Source organism: Tiliqua scincoides, chromosome 3 (assembly GCF_035046505.1).
Source record: "Tiliqua scincoides isolate rTilSci1 chromosome 3, rTilSci1.hap2, whole genome shotgun sequence".
Classification (NCBI taxonomy): domain Eukaryota; kingdom Metazoa; phylum Chordata; class Lepidosauria; order Squamata; family Scincidae; genus Tiliqua; species Tiliqua scincoides.
In genome coordinates this window covers 23,933,811-23,956,410 of record NC_089823.1, presented here as the reverse complement: position 1 = coordinate 23,956,410, position 22,600 = coordinate 23,933,811, and the positions used below count along the sequence as shown (strand labels likewise).

General features: G+C 41.7%; 1 protein-coding gene across 1 annotated transcript in view; it reads left to right on the top strand.

Moving 5' to 3' along the window:
• The window catches only part of MIPEP (mitochondrial intermediate peptidase), a 66,204-nt gene that overhangs the window by 3,723 nt on the left and 39,881 nt on the right, over positions 1-22,600 (top strand). Inside the window, exons 3-13 of the mRNA XM_066620669.1 lie at positions 1,828-1,916; positions 2,305-2,391; positions 3,344-3,407; positions 5,891-6,073; positions 7,462-7,618; positions 8,374-8,422; positions 8,828-8,888; positions 11,566-11,618; positions 18,331-18,484; positions 19,915-19,992; positions 21,579-21,783. Coding sequence (XP_066476766.1) covers positions 1,828-1,916; positions 2,305-2,391; positions 3,344-3,407; positions 5,891-6,073; positions 7,462-7,618; positions 8,374-8,422; positions 8,828-8,888; positions 11,566-11,618; positions 18,331-18,484; positions 19,915-19,992; positions 21,579-21,783 — 1,180 coding nt within the window. The remainder of the gene's footprint in view (positions 1-1,827; positions 1,917-2,304; positions 2,392-3,343; positions 3,408-5,890; positions 6,074-7,461; positions 7,619-8,373; positions 8,423-8,827; positions 8,889-11,565; positions 11,619-18,330; positions 18,485-19,914; positions 19,993-21,578; positions 21,784-22,600) is intronic.

The following is a 22,600-nucleotide window of genomic DNA, read 5'->3' as shown; positions in this document are numbered from 1 at the left end:
GCTAGTATCTGTTTTATGTTTGTATGTTTCTGTGGCTTTAATTATTTTGACTAAATGAGTTCTTCTGAGTTTATATAATGACATAATTATTAGCATTTATTTAAAAGAGAAGTGTCCTGGTTTCCCAAATGTATGTATAGTAAAGTAACTCCTGGGGGCTGGGGATAAGAATAGGCCCTCAGTTTGGCTGTACTTGTCGTAAGAGGCAACTAAACAGCCACGGGATAGATGGGACTCGTCAGCCTGGGAAGGCAGCTCATCTGAGAGAAGGAAAACTCTGCTCCCAAACCTCCACTGCCTTGTGGCTACATCCAGTTATGGAAAATGCTTCAGGAGTCAACCTCGAGGCGAAATCCAGAGCCGGAGTCCCTGAGGCAGTTCATGGCTGAACACAGTCACGTTCTGGCAACTCCTGCGATGCTGCTGAAACCAACCGTATTGGCTTCTGCCTTTCCATTGGAGCATTTCAGCGACATGGAGAGGGGGGATTTGCTGCATGGGTAACAGTCTATCCTCCATAACTACTTTACCCAGGCTTCGCGCACTGGAGAGGACACTCTGTTCCAGAACCACCATTCAGAGTGCGATACCATAATCTTCTGAGACTGAAGGATGCCAACAGCAGTATAGGTATTGGCAACCTTCAGTCTCGAAAGACTATGGTATCGCGCTCTGAAAGGTGGTTCTGGCACAGCGTCTAGTGTGGCTGAAAAGGCCAATCCGGGAGTGACAATCCCTTCCACACCGGGAGCAAGTGCAGTCTGTCCCTGGTCTGTCTCCCTGGCTATGGGCCCTCCTTCTTTGCCTCTTAGCCTCAGACTGTTGGCAAAGTGTCTCTTCAAACTGGGAAAGGCCATGCTGCACAGCCTGCCTCCAAGCGGGCCGCTCAGAGGCCAGGGTTTCCCACTTGTTGAGGTCCATCCCTAAGGCCTTCAGATCCCTCTTGCAGATGTCCTTGTATCGCAGCTGTGGTCTACCTGTAGGGCGCTTTCCTTGCACGAGTTCTCCATAGAGGAGATCCTTTGGGATCCGACCATCATCCATTCTCACGACATGACCAAGCCAACGCAGGCGTCTCTGTTTCAGCAGTGAATACATGCTAGGGATTCCAGCACGTTCCAGGACTGTGTTGTTTGGAACTTTGTCCTGCCAGGTGATGCCGAGGATGCGTCGGAGGCAGCGCATGTGGAAAGCGCTCAGTTTCCTCTCCTGTTGTGAGCATAAAGTGTGAATGTGGAAGCTTCATACATGATGCTGACGTTTTTCTTAAATTCTTTTTTTTATGAAGCAGTCGTTAATTCTTTTTAAGAAAATATCTTAGACCTTGTTAATTGGAAGTAATTGGGAACAGATAGTGCTATGTTCAAACAGACTGTTGCAAGTACTAATTGTCAGCATAGGGCCACTTTACACATGTTGTTTTCTCTACTTGGGTTTATGTGAATGGAAAACAAACTATATATACTATCAGATCTGAAGATTGTGTAATTTGTTTTGCTTCATATATGTACACATTTTGGAAATAATTCTTGCTAGTGCACGTACATGCAGTAAAACTGATGCATAAGATGATTTTCGCATATGATAGTAAGCAAACTGTTTCCTGCTTTCATGTACAATTTTGTATGGAATATATCACATATGATGTTGATTGTGTGCCTGTATTAAGCAGTCCTGTGATTGTCTTAAAATGCCAGAGGCTTTTTTGCAGAATGACTTGCATGTCAGTTTAAATATGTGTAAAGCTAGCTTGAGTATCTACCCTTTTTGTAAATACCAAAACAGTTTTTTCCTATCATCATTTTACTTTCTTTTCTTCTGCATCAGGCTGACTTTGTGAAAATTGCCCATCCTGATCTTGCTTTCAGAGAAGCTGCAGAAGAAGCCTGCAGAAACATCGGTACTATGGTTGAAAAGTAAGATCACTATATCACCTCAGTGCTAGCTCTATCTGTTCAATGAAAATTTTAGTTTTGGTAGAGAGGAAGCTAATCTTATTCCCCCCATGTATTCTGAGATGTCTGTGGAAACAAGGCTGCACTATTTTTCTAAATTAAGGAATCTGACAAAATTGCGATTGAATTAAAGTCTGAGGAGAAATCTGACAACCAAGAAAGGCGGTATATAAATACGTTGTTGTTGTTGTTATTATTAGGTAATAAGAAATACTGCATAGTGTCTGAAATTACAGTGATTTGAAAATGTAGTTTTATAAGGCATATCAGAAACATTCTCTGCTACTAAACTAGTAAACCCAAGTATTATATTGGTAATTATTGGATCCTTTAACTTTTATATTTCTAGATTAAATACAGATGTCGATTTGTGTCAGAGCCTGAGAAGATTGTTGACTGATAAAGATGTAATGGCTTCCCTTGATCCTGAAACCAGGTACACCTTGTTAATTTTGTTACAGTAATTTTGTTAATCCTCATGATAGAGTTAGTCCTCAAAAATGTCTGCTATGATCAGTGTATGTTACAGCAGTTCAAATAGTTTAAAATATGTGTGTCATATCTGGGAGTCTGTGGCTTAAAGTGGGCTTTGAATTAGGGTAGCAGTTCCTAAACTCCTTGGGAGTTTGGGAACCGGGGTAAGTTGCGGCAGTGGGATTTAGTGTGACCTATTTCCAAGTAAACATGTGGGTTGTGCTCTATGTGCTACAAAATTAAATGAACCTTCTGCCTAATAAACTGTAATTGGACATATGTTTTCTATAGCAAAATTTGAAATTGCTGGTTAGCATTATGCAGATTAGTAAACCAAGTATACTGTGTATAACCGTATCATAATACAGGTTGTGCCTCGTTATGCACTGGGGTTGTGTTCCAAAACCCTCAGGAGATTAAAGAAAAATCAGTGGAAAAATTGCTTTAAAAACCCACTTCTGGGTTTCTTGCTCCCCTGTTGCCCCAGAATGCATTGATATAGATGCCATACTGCATTCAGCCACTAGATGGGGTGAATAATGGGATCGAATGGAATGGAATGAAATTATGGCTGAATGTGTTACAGCGTCTCATGCGTTCTGGGGCGGCAATGGAGGAGCAAGAAACCTGTAAGTGGGTCTTTCAAGGTATCTTTAACCCCAAACAGCTTCCAACTGGCGCAGTTTAACAGTGCAAAGGTAGGAAATTGGATTTTGATGCCTTTTTCCCTTGTTACAAGGCATTTAAAGGTGGACCCCGGTATCAGTGGTGAGTCAAATCAGTAGATGCCAAATCATTGGTAACGAGGCATGACCTGTAATTTGCAAAATATAAACTATGACTTTAAACAGGATCGAACTCTAAGAGTATTAGTCCTAAAATAGTTTTGTCTTAATGGAATTTTATTCTTTTAGGAGAGTGGCAGAACTTTTCATGTTTGATTTTGAGATAAGTGGCATTCACCTGGATGAAGCAAAGGTAATTATTTTAATTATAAGAGATAGCTTATTGGCTGAGGCCTCTAGCAACTAATTTCATTTAACCCTTATCTTAAGTAGGATCTTCTGATAACCTTGATCTTAATAGTGTAGCGTTAAGCTCTCATTTCATTAAATGTAAGATGTTCTAACAGCCTAGAGTCATTGTTCTCTCCTCCCACTGGTGCAGCTGTGCCAAAAATGGGCACGCAGTAACTAGCGGGGGGGGGGGGGGAGGTGGCAGATTGTCAGATTGGGAAAAGGGAATTTAAGTCTTTTACCTCTGCATAAACCTCTCTCCTTGTAATGGGTCTCCTTGGACCTGCGCTAGCGAAATTGCTAGAACAAGTCAGAGGAGGTAAAAGAGGAAGGGAGGCTACTACCGGAGAGAACTGGATGTTGATCACATCATCACCACCCGATCCATTCCCTGTCACAGCCTCTCCACCCCGTTCCCACCTTCCACAAACTCCTCCCTTCTCCTCTGCCATCTTACCTTCTTTGGTCAGTGGCTGGCACTCCAGTGATGTGTGTGAAAGGCTCCAGCATTCCTACCATCACGCTGGCAGTACACTGCTCAGCATGTTGCCAGAATGTGCTTTAAGGCTGTTTTTCAGCAACTGCCACCAGCAGAATACTTGTTCTGCTGGCAGCTTCAGCCCATAAGATTGGGCTGTAAATATCATGATATTGATATGATATATTTATATGAAGACTTCCACAGTTTCATCACTTCCACTTCACTTCACCACTTCCCACTTCACCACTTCACACCACTTCCACTTCAACCACTATCATGATATTGATATTGATATTGATATATTGATATGAAGACTTCCACAGTTTCTCCTCTGCTTCCGTTCTCTGCGTTAAAAAGGAGATTGCATACTTTAATTAGCAATGGGGGATGAGTATAATAACTGCCGGATTTTATATTTATAACAATGAGGCAACAACCATTACTGTTCCTTCCTCATGCTGGAAGCCCCAGGTGCCAAGTGAGATCCTGTCTTGCACTTAGTGAGACTAATTAACGTGAATCTGCTTAATCCCTCCTGTACTTCATTTAAAGACTGTTAAAAACTGCAGGCTTTGAGAGCTATTACATAATGCCCAGCCATTTCCCTCTCCCCCCTTTTTTACTGTGCTTAACAGTCAGTCTGTTAACAAGTTCGGTAAAACTCAGAGCTTGCTTAAGATCTGTGTCTTTTTGGTATTAGGCAGGGACGTGTTGGATTCACTGCACACAAGTTGCAAGTTGCCGGCCAACTAACTTGACCCAACTTGCAAGTCATAACAGGTAGCTGTTGCAACTCAACCTGAGTCACTTGTAGAGTCATTTTGACTCAAGTCATTTATCATTTCGAGAACCAAGTCAAGGTACAAGTCAGGTGCGACTCCACAGAAAAAACTGGTGGTGGTGGTGGTGGTGGTGGTGTCTCTTTGCGTATGTGTGTGTAAGTTCTCATTTAACACTCCGCTGATGTTCACATCCCATTTGCAGTTAGCAGTGTGTTGAAGTCCTTCACTTCAACCACTATTTTAATTTTATTTATGTAAACAAAAGCTGTGCTGTTATTTGAGTGAGTGTAGTAGTACAGAAAAACAAACGAACCCCAGCAACAAATCCCCCATTCACATCACGACTCCTGATTCTGTCTTCAGAAGGAGCACCAGGCACACTGAGCAGCACACCATAGACCTACAGGGAGGTATCCGAGCTCAGCAAGGCAGGAGGGGATGGGCAGCATGAGGGGACAGAAGCGACAGGAGGGTTGCTCACAGCAGCCGGGAGGCTTGTGACCCATTGCGGAAGTCCCATTGCGGTCTTCCCAAGTCTGCCTTTGCCTTCTTTTGGTCCTCCCCCAGCCTCATGCAGCGTAAAAAAAAAATGTACACACACACACACACCCCCTACACCTTAGGCCTTTGTCCTGTCCTCTACCCAGCCCCCACCTCCTGGAACCAACCTACTCTCCTCCTACCATGTCTGCTGCTACCGTCAGTCTGAATGCCAGCTTCTGGATTGGCCACAAGGTCTTTAGCATGACCCAAATGTGACAAAAAAAGGAAGCATGCATACACACAAAAGCAGTCACAAGCACACACAAAAAAACAAGTCATCACTCAAGTCAGTTCAAGTCATGACTCATTTCCAAGTCACTAGTCCCAAGCTGCAAATCAGGTCCACGTCGGTGACATCTATGACTTGGAATTGACATGGGTTGTGACAAATCAGTGTTTTCACGACAAGTGCCCCTCCCTGTTGTTAGATTGTTGCTTATAGATTTTTTCTATGATTTTTTTCCTGTCTTGCCAGGGTAATCTCACGAGGAACTTTACTTTTGAGAATATTCCTAATTATCACCCGTAGCTTTTTTTTTTTTTTTTGGTGCTCCAAAATATTTGAGAAAATGCAGAAATTTTTTAAATGTTGTTGCAGCTATACTAAACAAAATTTTTTTGTGTGTTTCCCACTTGCAGCGTAGGAGGGCAGTAGATCTCAATGTCAAAATATTGGATTTGTGTAATGAATTTCTTATGGGATCTCATCTTCCAAACAAGGTTGACAAGCACATTTTACCAGAACACATTCGCCATAATTTTGCAGTTGAAGGCAATTATGCCCTAATCAGTGGTCTCAGTGCAGATAATCCAGATGATCTGGTATGTATACTTTAAATTTTATTTACATTTACTCAGCCCCCTCACCCCATATGTGACTTAGAGCACAATCCTAACCCCTTATGTCAGTGCTTTCCAGCACTGACATAAGGGCAGTTAAGCTCTGAGGTAAGGGAACAAACATTCCCTTACTTTGAGGAGGCCTCCATGAGTGCTACCCACCTGCAGGATACAGCACTCATCCCATTGGCACTGCTATACCAGCTTTCCAGCACTGACTTAAGGGGTTAGGATTGCGCCCTTAGGTAAACTTAGGTTTAAAGAAACAAGTCTGTCATAGTCACATGTAGTTTGAGCTTCAGAATCTTAGACTGCGGTGCTTTACACGCATACTTGAGACTTAGTCCTGTTGGAGCGGGAGTTCATTCTGAGTAGCAGTGTTTCTCAGACTATGGGTCAGGACCCACTAGGTGGGTCGCAAGCCAATTTCAGGTGGGTCCCCATTCGTTTCAATAATTTATTTTTAATATATTAAATTGGATGCTACCATGGCATATGACTGCATTGGGGAAATGTTACAGGTTTGTACTTTTAACAGGCTACTCTGTATATGCTTTTAATAATGATAGATGGGACTTATTCCTGGGTAAGTGTGGGTAGGATTGCAGCCTAGGATTGTTAAAACTCTTCCTGCTTGATGATTTCACTTTTGGTGAGTCCTGACAGATTCAGGGGTGTGGCTATAGTGGTGAAGCAGCCATGCTTCAGCTTGATTAACCCTTGATGCACATAGCCTAAACTACCCTGTCAGATTTGTGAACCACCAAAAATTGGGTCATGACCTCTGGTGCAGTGGTTCTCAAAACTTTTGCACGGGACCCACTTTTTAGAATGAGAATCTGATGGGACCCACCAGAAGTGATGTCATGAAAAGAAGTGACATCATCAAGCAGGAAAACAGGCTGCAACCCTGCCCACACTTACCCGGGAGTAAGTCCCATGGATTCTCATTGTTAAAAGCATATATAAAGTACAGATCTATAACATTTCCCCAAATGCAGTCACATACCGTGGTGGCATCAATATATAAAAAATAGAATATTGAAATGAACAGGGACCCACCTGAAATTGGTTCACGACCCACCTAGTGGGACCCAACCCACAGCTTGAGAAACACTGCTCTGGTGGGTCCTTGACCCACTAAGAACCGCTACACTAGTTCGTATAGCTAAAGAGAGGAAATGGTTTAGAAGTCAATGGAATAATTAGCGATGAAGTGAGAATTGTTTATTTTTCTTATACATTTTTAAGATTATACATGTATTTTTAGATAGTGGGAGGCATCTGAATTAGTCCTCTAACATAAACATTGTTTATTAGTTATGCTCTGTTGCTGTCCATTCATTGCTTTTCATTTTATTTAACATTAGGTCCGTGAAGTTGCCTACAAGGTTTTTCAATACCCAAATACTCAGCAGCTTCACTGTTTAGAGGAATTGCTTACCAGCAGAAACTTGCTGGCCCAGTTAGTTGGATATGACACCTTTGGTCATCGAGCTCTTCAGGGAACAATGGCCCAAACACCAGGTAATACTGATGAGCACTTAGGGAGAAGAGGATGATGCAAAGGCTGAGGATAAATGCTAGCTATACCATGATTAGGGCTGTAATCCTATGCACACCTTCCAAGGGGTAAGCCCCATTGAATAATGGAACTTACTTCTGAATAGTCATGCGTAGGATTGTGATGTTTTTGCTACAGTGGCCTCTCTTTGTCTTGTGCTTATGACTGTCATATTAAAAAAATTAAGTAAATTACGTCCTAATACTAATCATGTTATGCAGAAGTCTCATAGTCAGAAGTCTCAGTGAAACAATCATATTGAAGTAATTGGAGCTTGAATGAGCCTTATAACTTTTATATTAGTTATGACAATAATAAAGTAGAAGAATAATATTTAATAATTTTAACATTTATTCCCATTGTTCAAATGTCTCCATGAACTAAGTTAACATGTGGACTTCTGCAATTTCTCATAGTAGTCAGCTTTTTAGATTTAGTTTTGCAAGTAGCTATTGTTCATGTGAGACTCAAAATGACCCTATCATCAACATCTGCAAATATACATCAGGTTTTCAGGTTTAATTTTGTTCATGGCTTTCATAACTGAAAACAGATTATCACTAAGGATAGCCTTTTCCATTACTGTTTAATTTACTTCTACATTACTTATTAGTACTATATTAGCTTATTTTAGATAAAATCTGAAACTGATAATGTGTTGGTCTTGTGTTTCTTTTGCCTTTCCTCCTGAACCTTTGTTTTTTCCTCCTTTTTTTAGAGAATGTAATGCAGTTTCTTGTAAAACTTTCAGACAAGCTATTCAAGCGGTGAGTTTCAATTTAATCTTATTAAGAGTATTAAATAATCTTATTATTAAATTGGATAACAAATTTGCCTTGCTTCCAGGCTTAAGGCAGCAGGATGTGAAAATTTAACTAGGTTCCTTTAATGAATTTTACTTTTCCTGGAGTACTTGATTAAAAGTGTTACGTGTAATCAGCCTTTGCTTAAGATATCCGAATTGTACAGTTGTCTTAATTATTTCCCAGTGATTATAAAGAGAAGTATTATCCCTAAATAGGAAAGATTGAAAAGAACAAAAAAAAGGAGCTCATTTATTTTTGTTTGAGTGATATTTATATTTATATAATGGACAAGTAATTTATAGTCATTACACAGCATATTTCTCAAAAAGCCCTTTAACAAAACTTAATGGTGAAATTATTTTGTAGAACTCAAAATGATTTCGAAATGATGGAAGGCATGAAAATGAAATTAAATCCTATCAAATCAGTAAGTAATCTGCATTTATTTTTTTCTTATAACTTGAATGAGTTGAACACTAGTTTGAGAGAAAGAAGGATAAGTAGTAACTGAAATTTAAGATAGAAAATGTAAGTGCCCTTGAGTATGTTAAACGTTACATTGAATTAGTTTATGCTTGCTTGAAAAAGCAGAAATCAGATTTTAAAAGTCACAGTGTGATGTCCATTCCGGCAGGGGGCTCTGCCCCCCTGAGGGCGGGGTTGAGGGAGCGCTTACCCTAGCATCTGACGGTTTTGTTACGGACAGATAGAAGAGTCAACAGACAAACAGCTTTGCAGAGACTATTTATTTTCATTTGTGCCTTTGCATTCATGGGGCCCCTGTTACTTCAGAGGGTACCCCTAGCAAGAGTGCCTCCTGTTCCTTGTCACAATTGCACCCACTCCCCAAAAGTCCCCCTCGTTGTGACCCTTGCCGTGCCAGGCAGTTCTAGGTGAACTGGAGTTGGTTGTTGGGCCAGGCACCTCAGTCCAAAGGCAGGGGCCAGTGCATGAGCCTGGGGTGCCCCCTGTGGAGCTACGGCCACCCAGGTCCCAGTCTGTGGTGTTTTAGGGGTGCTTGAGCAGGATTGGCTGGACTACCTGTCCCCCAAGGGCCAGCCTGGACCAGCCTGAAACCCTGGAGGATTCTGGCCCTGGGTGCTCCCAGCTCCAGTTCCCAAGGCCGGAGCCTCTTGAACCCCTTTCAGGCCAGGGACGGGCAGAGGAAGGATGGGCTGTGTTCACCTCTGGCTGTCCCCCCATCTGCACTGCAGCTGCAAGGAGAGGAACAACCTCTCCCTGCAGCTGCCTGGCCCCTTATGAGCCCAGTAGCAGGGCCAATTGGCCCCATCGCTTCTGGTCTCGGGGCCAGCCCCCTGACCAGCTGGGTCGCACATTTTGTGGCTACTTCCAGGCACTGCTTGCAACGGAGCCGCACGGATGCGCTTCACCCAAAGCCTCGCAAGGCTTCCAGCAAGGACACCCAGCTGTTGGGCACGCCAGGCAGCAATGCCTCCCTACCACTGGGGGCCCTGGGAGGTGGCATCTCCCTTCATGGGGAAGCGTCCAGGGCTTGGGTCCACCAGCCACCAGGCGCACCCCTGCTGCGGTGCCCCCTCAGAGCCACGAGTGCCGTTCCCAGTCCCATGGCTGTGTCCCGGAGGAGTCCCTGAGTTTCATGTCCTCTGTGTGGTGCCCAGCCCGGTGACACACAGGCATCTAATTTATACATTTATAAGTTGGCAGTACTTTTGTCTACAAACTTGCTATTTCCATCGCTATTTTTGGTGCACAATTATTTTCCTAGCTCTGCCTCATAAAAGAGCCAGAATGGTGTAGTGGTTTGGGAGTTTGATTTAGGCCTGGAAAAGCCTAACGGGTTCTTAGTCCCCATTCAGCCATGAAACTTCCTGGGTGACCTTTGGCCAGTCACTGTCTCTCCGCTTTGCCTACCTCACAGGGTGGTTGTGAGGGCCAAAAGAGGAACTGTGTACTCCACCCTGAGTTCCTTGGAGGTATGGTGGTATAAAAATGTAAGAAAAATAAATAAAATAAAATAATGAATGATTTGGGACTTCAGATACAGTACACTTTTTAATATTTGTTTCTTCAGAAGATGTTTGCCCTGCTGAAACATTAGGAGGATAGTTGCTATGTTTAACTTGATTCATGTCTAATTCTTGCCTTGGATTTTATTGTTTGTTTGTGGTTTTTATAGTGAAATTTTAGTGTAAATATTGGCATTGGCTATGAAGTAGTACTAGGTCGTGCCTCGTTATCCGTGGGGGTTCTGTTCCGGAACCCACAGTGGATTTAAAAAAAACAAACCAGTGGATTCCAAATCAGTGGAAAAATAGCTTTAAAGACTCACTTCTAGGTTTCTCGCTCCTCTGTTGTCGTCCCAGAATGCATTGGTATAGGCACTATATTGCAGTGGTTCTCAAATGTTTAGCACAGGGACCCACTTTTTAGATTGAGAATTTGTCGAGACCCACCTGAAGTGGTGTCATGACTGGAAGTGACATCATCAAGCAGGAACATTTTTAATAGTCCTAGACTGCAATCCTACCCACACTTACACAGGAGTAAGTCCCATCGACTATCATTGTTAAAAACGTATACATAGTAGCCTGTTGAAAGTAGATCTGTAACATTTCCCCAAATGCAGTCATGTACAATGGTAGCATCCAGTCTAATATATTAAAAATAAAATATTGAAACGAATGGGGACCCACCTGACATTGGTTTGCGACCCACCTAGTGGGTTCCAGCCCACAGTTTGAGAAACACTGCTATATCGCATTCAGCCACTAGATGGGGTGAAAAATGGAATCTAATGGAATGAAATTATAATTATTTAACAGTGCAAAGGTCGGAAATTGGATTTTGGTTCTTTTTTCCTTGTTCCAAGGTGGACCTCAGTATCAGTGGTGAGTCGAATCAGTGGATACTGAGATCCCACCTATAAATACTTTTGGAACAATAAAATAGTCAAGGTTCCTTGCTATAAAGTGCATTTTCATGTATAGTCCATTAGCAGCCAAAGAACTTTGATAGTACAGCAATCATGACAGAAAAGTTGCTGTGGAAAGAAAGCTCTTTAGCTGACTTGTATTATTTGATTCCTGTTATGAGGTTGAAAACTTGGACTGTTTTGTTTTTAGAAACTGATGCCTTGGGACCACCCATACTACAGTGGAGTCCTACGCGCTGAGAGGTGAGCGTTGAGGCCTTGAGTTGTGGCTATTGCTTCTAACTTCTTTACTTGCATTGTAATATAATATTCCTGGGTTTTCAGTTACTAAATGTCTCATGTAGGGTATTGCCTTATACAGAGTGAGACTGTGGTACTTGTATGTCCCAGGTGCCTTACTGGGGTCCTCAGAAATCCCTCGGATGAAGCCCTCGGAGGGCCGAAAATCATTAGGAGGTTTGGGGAATCCACATGTGGCCTCCCTGGCAGGTGACAAGACCAGTTTGGGGGAGCAGCAGACCGACTGGTGGGAGGGGGGCCGTAGCTTGCAGTCGTGGACCCAGGCAGCACCAGGGCCAGGATTACCAGTGGGCTAAGTTGTACTTAGTAGGAGGCAACCAGAAACAACCTTCAGCCTCCTAGCCTTTCCATGGCCTCTTGATATCTGAGGGTCTCTACCGTAGTGGTCTTGTTAGTGGTCCTATTTCCTTAGTGGAAACTATCATCTTGCTTTCTTCATGGTCCACTTAGGTATCCTCATTTGTGCAAAGTTCAGCTTTGCTGAGAAAACTCTAGGCCAGCGTTTTGTCCCCTGCCATACCACTTCGCATGGTCCACCTATTGAAATACCACAGGACGTAACTGGTGATACCATCAGCACCAATTATTTCTGGATTGGGAGGGCACACACAACAAACCCCAGTAAGATGCTCAGGGTGGACAGGAGGGCTTTTTAGAGCATGTACCGTATAAAGCACATGATGGAGCTCTACCTGCTGAAACAAGCCTTCTACCACTATTTGTTGGATCATTGGTCTTGGTGTCCAGGAGTTCCGTGTTCTGGGGGTTGAGAAATGCTGTTCTAGACTATCCAGCCTGAGTAGTCCTCTGATTCATTCTTATGCAGAGGGAACTAGCTTACTTTTAAGGCACTGGGGCTGTAGTCCTATACACATTTTCCTGGGAATAAGTTCCATTGAAAAAAGTGGAACAATTCTGGGTAGACATATATAAGATTGCACTGTAGGTGAGAGACCTAGGGTCTTTCCAGGACCAGACAGCTCTGTAGAGGTTGAGATAGGGGGCTTTTCCCAGCCCTGATATGCCAGGGATTGATCCTGGAATCGTCTACTTGCAAACAGTGTCCAGTACCACTGAACTAAGACTCCATCACCACATCAAGCATGTGCTTGCTTGGTGGGTGTGTGTTTTTAAAATTGCATGGGATGACTAAACTGCATCAAAACTGTGCTGCAGGAGGGATTTTACAACCTTTTGCCCATGCTGCAATCTTAATCCAGATTGGCATCCCCCATGACTGCTGTTTGACCAAGAAAGAAAGCTCTTGTTGATGCCCATGGAGGCATTTGGCGGAGACCCATACACACATTCCATTTTCAAAGAAGAAATAAGTGCACAGATGCATAGCACATGCTTAAAGTAATATGTCCTTTGGCCATAAAAGTCTGCTGTAGTTGTTATACACTTTTGTAGCAATCCATCCCTTTGTTTTTTGTTAGTTTTTTTACTGGCCTTTGGTCTTCCATCAGGACCATATGTGGATCCTACCAGTTTTGTAAATGCACATTCTCTTTCATTTGTCTTGTGAAGCTGTGCCAGACCTATCCACATTTTAGCTCTCTTTTCTGTGTTGGCAGTTGTGACTGGTCTCCTTCTTCAAAATCATGTTGATCAATTCTGGGAAAACAGGACCTTAAATAAATCTGCTGTTTGCTTGGTTTTCAATGGTATAAATAAGTGGTTATCAAATTAGTGGGTTGCAATCCACCAGCCTAAGAACCACTGCCCCTTTCCCCTTAAGGGGCAGGGTGGGGGGGGGACAGCGGTGCAATCCTCAGGGTCGCTGCTGCTGGGGACTGAGAGGCTTTTTTCAACTAACCCCTCTTGCACCAGCCTAGTGGCGGCATGGGGAGCCCCATGTTGTCCCCTGCAGGGCTCCCCATGTCTCAGAATGTTCAAAGAATGTGATCGCATCCCACTTCCTGGTTGCTATCGCGAACCCGCTAGAAGGTCATGATTGCACCTTTTCTTCATAATGTTCATATTAATGCTAACTAAATGGAAGATGGTGTGTATGTTAAATATGGTGAGAGATTTTCCGTTACAAACCTGAGTAGATCCTTAAAAATGAGGATTATGAGACCTTGTACTACTGTGCTAGCTAAACCAATATTGCGAGGATCCAATCCTAACCAACTTTCCAGAACTAAAGCAGCCACAATGCAGCTCCGGGGTAAGGGAACAAATCTTCTCTTACCTTGCAGAAGCCTCCATGACTGCCTCCCCACCGCAGGATGCAGCACACACCCTATTAGTATGGCTTCACCGGCTCTGGAAATTTGGATAGGACTAGGCCCTGGGTACAGTCGTTTTATGCTACACTGCATATTATATGCATATTATATGCATATACACTGCATATATAGCATATTATTATGCTACACTGTTAAAAAACCTGCTGAAGTAAGTGAAAGAAGGCAATCACTATTACGCAAGAATATAATGCCAATGTTAAGCGTATGTGTTTGGGAATAAGTGTGCTTACATGAACTTCAGTTTGTTTTTTTAAATGAATGGAATATAAGAATATGTTTGGGTTCTTTAAGGACATTTTGTATTGCATAACAATATAAACATAACTGTCTCAAGACTTATTGAATCTGCTTTCTGTAGTCTCCATAATACTTTCTATAATTCTTTTGTACATTCATTACTTTAATCTGTTTATGCACAACCCACAGGTATACGCATTTGATCCCTGTTGCATATATGCTATGTTGGGCAGAAATGGCTTAATATACCAGCAGTGATTTGAGGGTCCAATCCTATCCAACTTTCCAGCACCGGTGCAGCCACAATGCAGCTCCCAAGTAAGGAAACAAATATTCCCTTACCTTGAGGAGTGCTCTGTGACTGCACCCTCACCATAGGATACAGTGCACATCCCGTTGGCACAGCTGCATCAGTGTTGGAAAGTTGGATAGGATTGGGACTAGGATTGGATAGGACTTGTCCCGTATGTCCCTGTTATGTGTCTCTGATATGCGTGCTTTGTGTGCCTGCCCTCCCCACCTGCAGGTCTCTGAAAACCCATTCTTGGGAGCCAGTTTTTAGTGGTTGTAGATGGAAGAGTGGTGAAAAATGGGGAGCCCCCCCTCTGGGCATAAGCAGAAGTCTAAGCCTATGAATAGAAGCATTTCTGAATTGTGAACAGCAGGGGGAGCTCTTGGATCAGTTTACCACCTTTGATGCAGTTGTGCACAGCCTTGCTAAGCTTTCTTTTAGAAAAAAGAGCCTCTTGGATCTCCCATCAGACAGTAGGAGTATAATTGTGTAGAAATAGGCTTTTATAAAGAACTGCTTTGTCAGTGTAATGACATCCGTGTTGACTGTATGTTTGCCTAGTCACACATTTTGTACAAACAAGATGAACATATCAAAGCACATTTAGCAGGTGTTCAGATGCCGTTGTCCAAAATGTATATCTTTCCATTATTTTTAAGTCAAAAAGAGTATATATTTTGTATAAGAACATTTTGCTCTCTCTTGGCTTGGGGGGCTTATCTCTGCATTACAGAACTGATGTTAAAAATGGGGAAACCCTATATGCACAGTTCTGTACTCCTTGGAGAAAGTGTGTGTGTGTGGGGGGGGGGGGAAGTTAAATATATGAGTAAACCTGTTAGGGCTGAGTTGTAAGTCTCACAGGCTGTGATCCTATACCCACTTACCTGGGAGAAAGCCTCACTGAACACAATAGGACTTACTTCTGAGAAGACATGCATTGGATTGTGCTGTTAGTGTATTTAATGGTGAAAAAGACTTTCTTTGACTTAAGATTTGTACGTTTTAAATGAATCATTTCTTTCCCGTAATATATTCTGGTGTTCTGGTTGTTAAACAAAAGTCCAAGGTAGCAAATACTTCAAAAAGCTCATTATATTTATATAAGTAATAAATAGGCTTTTTGGAGTATTTGCTGTCTTGGCCTTTTGTTTTATTACTTATATTTATGTAAATAATAAAATTATAATGTTGCATTTATTGACAACACAGTACTGCTTCCTTTCTCTTATGCATTGTGGTTAAAGAATACTGCAAGGAATGTTGCCAAGTGGATAATCTATAATTGTCACAATTCTGAATGTTCAATACTTTGAAGTATTGCATGGATGCAACGCTCTCTTTTATAACTTGGTCTGTCAGAAATATTTTGAATAAAGAAAATAGCAGTTATGATATACAGTACAGTTTAAGCTGCTGTCCAGATGTATAGTTTAAATGAGAACAACTTTCAATACCTGAATTTTATTTAGACTCAGTGAAACCATATATAGATAAATAATGACACACTACATCAGTTGTTCATTATAACAGTACTTCTATTTTTTTAGTTGTGCTGTTTATTAAGAATAAATGAACAAATTGTATTGTGCCACTTTAATGTCTTTTTTTAAGCATTTGACTTCTTATTCAGTTGTTCCTAATATTTGGTGAGCCAAGTATGATTAAAGCTTTTGGATTCCCCTCCAACTCATCCATTAAAATGCAACAGGATGTTAGATCAAAAAAACTGATGTCCTGTTTGGTTTATCAGCTTTTTATTAATACATACGTTGTACTTCCTCATGATAAAGCTTTTCCATCCCCCATTCATCTTTTATGTAATGTATTATGGTGGAGAGGGCTTTTAATTCTAATGTCAATCCTAATATAACATGTAAAGATTTTGTCTTTAGCAAGTAGATGCTTGGAAGGGACCTAGACTGTGAAATATATTAATTTATATAGCTGTCAGCAATGAAACTGTCAACCACATATCATGCACTTAAATGTGTGGCATGCTGTATCCTGTGTACTGTTCATACTGGAACAATTGAATTGCCTTGCTATCTTCATTTGAATTCTTTTGGGACTGTATGCCTAAAATGATTATGTGTAGTGGCAAGGAAAACACTTTCTCTTGGTTGGTTTATTACTCTAGGCCAGTGCTTCTCAATCTGTCTGATGCGGCAGACTGGTAATTCTTTTTTCTAGTATGCCAGGGACAGTACCATATTTGTGCCATATTATTACTTGTGTTTCTATATTCCCTGGGAATTCAAAGACCACCATTTTGAGTAGCAGTGCTCTAGGCAATGTTTCATTACTACACTTTAGCATTTCTTGATACTAAGCAGAATGCAAGAGAGTTTTGCTATTACCAAAGAATTGCTATGCTACATTTCACCAGTAAGTAGGAGGATAGGAACAGAGAAGGCAGGAGAGGATTGTGAATGAGAAATGAGAAATATGTCTGCAATGGGTCAGGAAACAATTTGCTGTAGAATCAACCAGATCTGCTTCTCCTTTTGGCCTAGTGCCATTTATTGTTTGTAATAGTCTTTTGCACGGCAGTGAGAAGAAGGAAAGCATTTCCAATTATAGAAGAGAAAAATGGAGTTATGTCCGTTATAAATCCCGATAAACTCAGCAGGGCTTAAGCACACTTAGCTGACTGTTACTATGACGGAAAAACTGGAAAACATGGTCCAGTATTTAGGATGAGGACTTTCTTTGAAACAGTGATGTAAAACTCATGTTTGACTTGTACATTGCTCCCCCTTATGCATTTGCTCTGTCTTTCTCCAACAAATCGTTATGCCGCCACTGGTATAACCCCACTTACAGTGCAATCCTCTGCATGTCTGCTCAGAAGTAAGTGCCATTTATTTCAGATTTCAGAAACCTTTATTGGCATCACAGACAACAAATAAAACAAGCAAAAAAGAAACAGCCAATAAAATAGCCTTAAAAAATCACACATCTTTCCATTTACCTTGGCGTAAGGGCAGGCACACCTCATTTATTTCAGTAAGAACTTTCCTCCAGGTAAATGTGTGTGGATTTGCAGCCTTACGGCCCAATCCTATCCTTCTCTCCCCCCCCCCGGTGCAGCCACTCTGTAAATAAGCACGCTGTATCTGGTGGGGGACACACACGGAAGGGTGTCTTGGGGGGCTTCAGAAGAGAAAGGGGATTGAAGCCCTCTTACCCCAACATAAGCCTTCTGTTCTGCAATTCATCTTGTTGGACCTGTGCTAGCTCTTTAACTAGCGCAAGTTTGAGGATTGAGAGGCAGAGGCAGAGAGTCTGTTGCCAGAGGGGATAGAATGTGGCATGGGTCACACATGTGACCAGGATGGCACTAGTGCTAGAACTAGATTATGTTCAAGTTAAGTTGCTGTTGCCAAATCAGCAGTTCCATGTTTTGTTCTCCCCCCTCCCCAATAATGTCTACTGATATACATGATGTAGTGTCTCCCCACTGATGTTCTCCTTCCCCACAAGCAGCAGTCATTGGACAGCTCAGAGTGTGAAGGGTTTGTGTAAGTTATTTATATTACTGGATATTACAGGGGAAGCAAGAAGCATGACATGAAACTTCTGTTTTGGGGGTGGCAATGCAATTCCCATAATACCTAGTTCCTATCTTGGTGCCAAATGTGAACAGTAGCATTATTCCAAACATATGTTTTGATGTTTGTCTTTTAAATATGGGTTACATACTATACAATATCCAAATTGAGATTGCAATCCTAGACACACTTACTAGAGAGTAAGTCTCATTGACTCCTGTTGAATGTAGGAATTTCCTTCGGAACAGACATGCATAGGATGGCATGTTCCAGTAAGACAATGTTGTGACTTTTTGTATTTTCTTTTGTTTGCTCAGGTACAATATTGAACCCAGCCTATATTGTCCCTTTTTCTCCCTTGGAGCATGTATGGAAGGTCTCAACGTCTTGTTCAGTAAACTTTTAGGAATCTCTCTTTATGCTGAACAGCCTGAGAAAGGAGAGGTGTGGTGTGAGGATGTTCGCAAGCTGGTAAGAACTCCTCAATGTCATGAGCTCTTATTCCAAAACAAGAGAGGGAAATAATAAACCTGCAATGAGCAAATGGATGAGATTCAATAGGAAGAGAGGTTTTCTGAAGCAGCTACCTTAATTCTCATTTACTTGAATTAGAATCATGAATTTTAGAGCTGAAAGGGACCTTGGAGGTTGGCTAGTCCAATCCCCTGCTCAGTGCAGACAATACACCAGGCATCCCTGATAGGCAGCTGTCTAGTCTCTGTTTGAAAACCCATGGTGCATGGCAAACTGGGCCAGTGCTGAACAGCTCTTATTGTTAGAAAATTCTTCCTCATGTCTAACGTAAAGCTACTTCCCTTTGGCGATTGTGGCAGTACTTGACTTCAGTTCTTAGTGTATCTGTGTTACTGTTAACAAGAATTTTATATACCATTTAAATGCATAAAGGTCTTTACAAGTTTTATTTTGTTTGTACCCACCTTAATGCTTTAGGCTGCAGTCCTATGCACCCTTTCCTGGCAGTAAGCCCCATTGAATTCAATAGGACTTACTTCTCAGTAGGCATGCATAGGATTGGGCTGTTAATTTTATTACTGTTAGTCCATTTTAAAGTTGGAGAAATATGTAAGGTGTTTGGGTTCAAGGGCAGTCAGTAACTTGAGACAAATAGCAGGCAGAGGAGCGTGTACTTGGGCAGCACTGAAGGATAAGAACATAAGAACATAAGAACAGCCCCACTGGATCAGGCCACAGGCCCATCTAGTCCAGCTTCCTGTATCTCACAGCGGCCCACCAAATGCCCCAGGGAGCACACCAGATAAGCAGTGATCCTTTGTGCAGACACACAGCCCACCAACCCATCCTTTCTGCAACCCTGGCTTCAAGTGTTAGAACTGCTTTCAAATGCTGCACATTGAATTAAGCGGGTGGTCCTTAAAGGAACTGAAGGAGTGGGCATTCTTCCCACCCTCAAGACACACAGAGTGACCAGGGTTTCCTCACTAGACAGGAGGGTCATGTCTCTGCACAGATGACCACTTGAAGAGCTACAGTTATAGGTAAGCAGCCTGTTCATTGAAAATCAGATTTGCCATGTTCAAGTGCATGTTGATTTTCACATCTTATTTCCTTTCTTAATGCTCTTTTTGATTTGTCTTTGTCCCTTTCATTTCTACCTCAAAGTCCAAGTACCAGCAGGAGCTATTACTAAAAAAAACACCCCTATAAAGTTGATTACTTATTCCTGACTAATATTTCATAACAGCTTCTTACTAGATCTCTTGCTGTTATGAGTAATATACAGTTTAATGCCCAGTTAACACATCTAACGTTGCTTAAGCATTCATACAAAAATGTCCCACTGGAGTTTGTTTGTTTTTTTTAAAAATGAAACCAGCACCCGTATATCATAGGTGATTAGAACTGTCATATTTTATTTTTAGGCAGTTGTCCATGAACAAGAAGGTTTATTGGGGTACATCTACTGTGATTTCTTCCAAAGACCAGATAAGCCTCATCAGGTAACTATTCTGACTTCACTAAAGTTAAGATAGCTATGAGGGTTTTTTCCTTCCCAGAGAATTACTTGTTTATGAAACGCCATTGGTTTAAGATCAGTCCAAAAGCATTCTAACGTAATAAGAAGAGCCCTGCAGGATCAGGTCCAGGGCCCAAGTAGTCCAGCTTCCTGTATCTCACAGCGGCCCACCAGATTCCTCAGGGAGCACACACAAGAACACAAGATACTTGCATCTCAATGCCACCTCCCTGCATCTAGCATTCTATTTACTCTCACACACCCCCAGTGAAGATACCAGATTGCAATTGGATTTAACTTGTGCTACTTTATTAAACACAGTGACCAATTTTTAATGCATGAAACCTACTTGAATACACCTTCCCTTCCTTGCCAAGTCTGGGGTAGATGAAAAACTACTTTTACTATTACTACTATAATTCTGGTGCATTATCATTTGTTTTTAAAAATAAGTTCTATCTCTCCTTTCGCAGCTGGTGGTAGGCAAGAGGCAGCCACAAGCCAAAGCAAAAATAAAAGATACAGAAAAGACACAATAAAATAGCTAATGAAATTAACAATACTAAAATACAAATTGAACTTTGTTGTATAAAAACAAATTCTGAGAACAAATTTAAATGAATACACTCTTCTAGGTTGAATAAAGTGCAGAAGTAACTTCTGGAACTGTTTTATTAAAATGCACACATTATTGTAATGATTTGTTGAGTAAGCAGAAGTTTAGATACCACAGTAACATAACCTGTTGCATCAAAATGCAGGTTTGCAATCTGTAGTGAGCCAAATCCACGGATCGCAAACCCACAGAAGACAAGGACCAACCTGTATTTATTTGGCAGTAAGTCTCCCTGGGGTTCAGTGTGTGCCTAGGTTTGCAGTCTTAGAGCCCAATCCTATCCAATTTTCCAGTGCCGGTGCTGATTTGCCTATGTTGGGGAGGCAGTCTTGGAGGCCTTGAACACTTGTTCCCGTACCTTGGAGCTGCATAACGGCTGGCCCAGTGCTAGAAAGTTGGATAGCATTGGGCCCTTAGGCTCCAAGGGATATATTGCATTTCATTTTGTGTTAGATATTCGCTGGCTCCTTTCAATCAGGCATTGGTGTCCAGCTCTGGTTCATTTTTGAAGCACAGATTGTTGTCCAGAGCTTGCACACTAATTTTTATTTCAGTGCCACAGTCTCCAGAAGTATCACATTGTGTTGCATTTTGCATTTCCCTCCTGTGAAAATTAGCATAGCGTTGAGCTGATATATGAACTTGAAAGGTAAAATTTTGCTCTGAATGTCTATATTACATTTTACTCTGGCATCTCAGTGTTCAGTGGAGTTATCACAAATGACCCGACAAAAGGAATATCACAATATCAGATTAAAGGACTGACTTCTTTTGTCCAAGCATTCAAGCCTCCGTTCAGTATCTGTTCTAGAATTGTGCAGTCACTTGATTTCACATAATGCTGCAGTCACAAGCAGACTCTGTGACTGTTTACCACAGTGTTGGTAATGTTATTACTGTGGTACAGTTTTGAGCCTGAAGGACACGTTTGTCGGATTCTTTTTTAAAAACAGGATTGCCATTTCACAATTCGGGGAGGCAGGCTAAAGGAAAATGGAGAATACCAGCTTCCTGTTGTTGTGCTTATGTTGAGTTTGCCCCATTCCACTAGAGGGTCACCAACATTGCTGACTCCTGGCATGATGGAGAATCTCTTCCATGAAATGGGCCATGCTATGCATTCCATGCTGGGAAGGACTCGATATCAGCATGTCACTGGTAAGCAGTCGGTGTCAGTTTACTGGCCAAAGGTCACATATTTGTTTCATTTTTCACAAGCAACCATTATATAATTTGTGTGTTGCATATTTGATTGTGCTCCAGTTAGAGGGTTTGGTTGTGCACTGCTAGCACCAGAGGCTACAGATGGACTTTGGTCAGTTAGCCAGAAGATCATTCATATTTTTTTCCCCTCTTAATTTATATTGATATATGTGTGATCAGTCTTCTGAAGGAGAGATGATTCTGCTGCTTGCTATTGGTCTGTGAAGATCTTTGCTCAGACTGAGCTTGCAAGGCATGCGGTCAAGGCATGGACTAAAGTTTAGTCCATGCCTTGACTAATTTAGTCAAGGTTTCTAGGTTTGCTCTCACATCTGCCACTTCAGCTAAGACTGGCTATGCTAGGCTGCATGGAGGTTGAGCACTGGCATCCTGGGCAGCTAGAAACCAAGCAAGTGGTTCTAGCAAAACACCTCTAGGAAATGGTTATATAATACGATTCGGTAAACGATTTTTTCGATAAAAAGAAAGAAAGAAAAAACCTGTTTAAATAGAGCACTCGCCGTTCCACTTGCTTATATGCCTCTCCTAGTGTGGTTTTAGTTCTTAAAGAGACAGTTGGTATTTTTCAGATTTGAGGTAGGTTTGACTATACATGATCTTACCTTTATGAACTGACTTCAGAACCTAACCTTTATGTAAGAAGCAGTCCAATTGTATATTGCGGCTTGAATGCAGAGAAAATTTAAAATTTCCAAAACAGAAGCATTCCTTTGGAGAAAGATGTCTAGATTCCATACAGTGGATAATAACA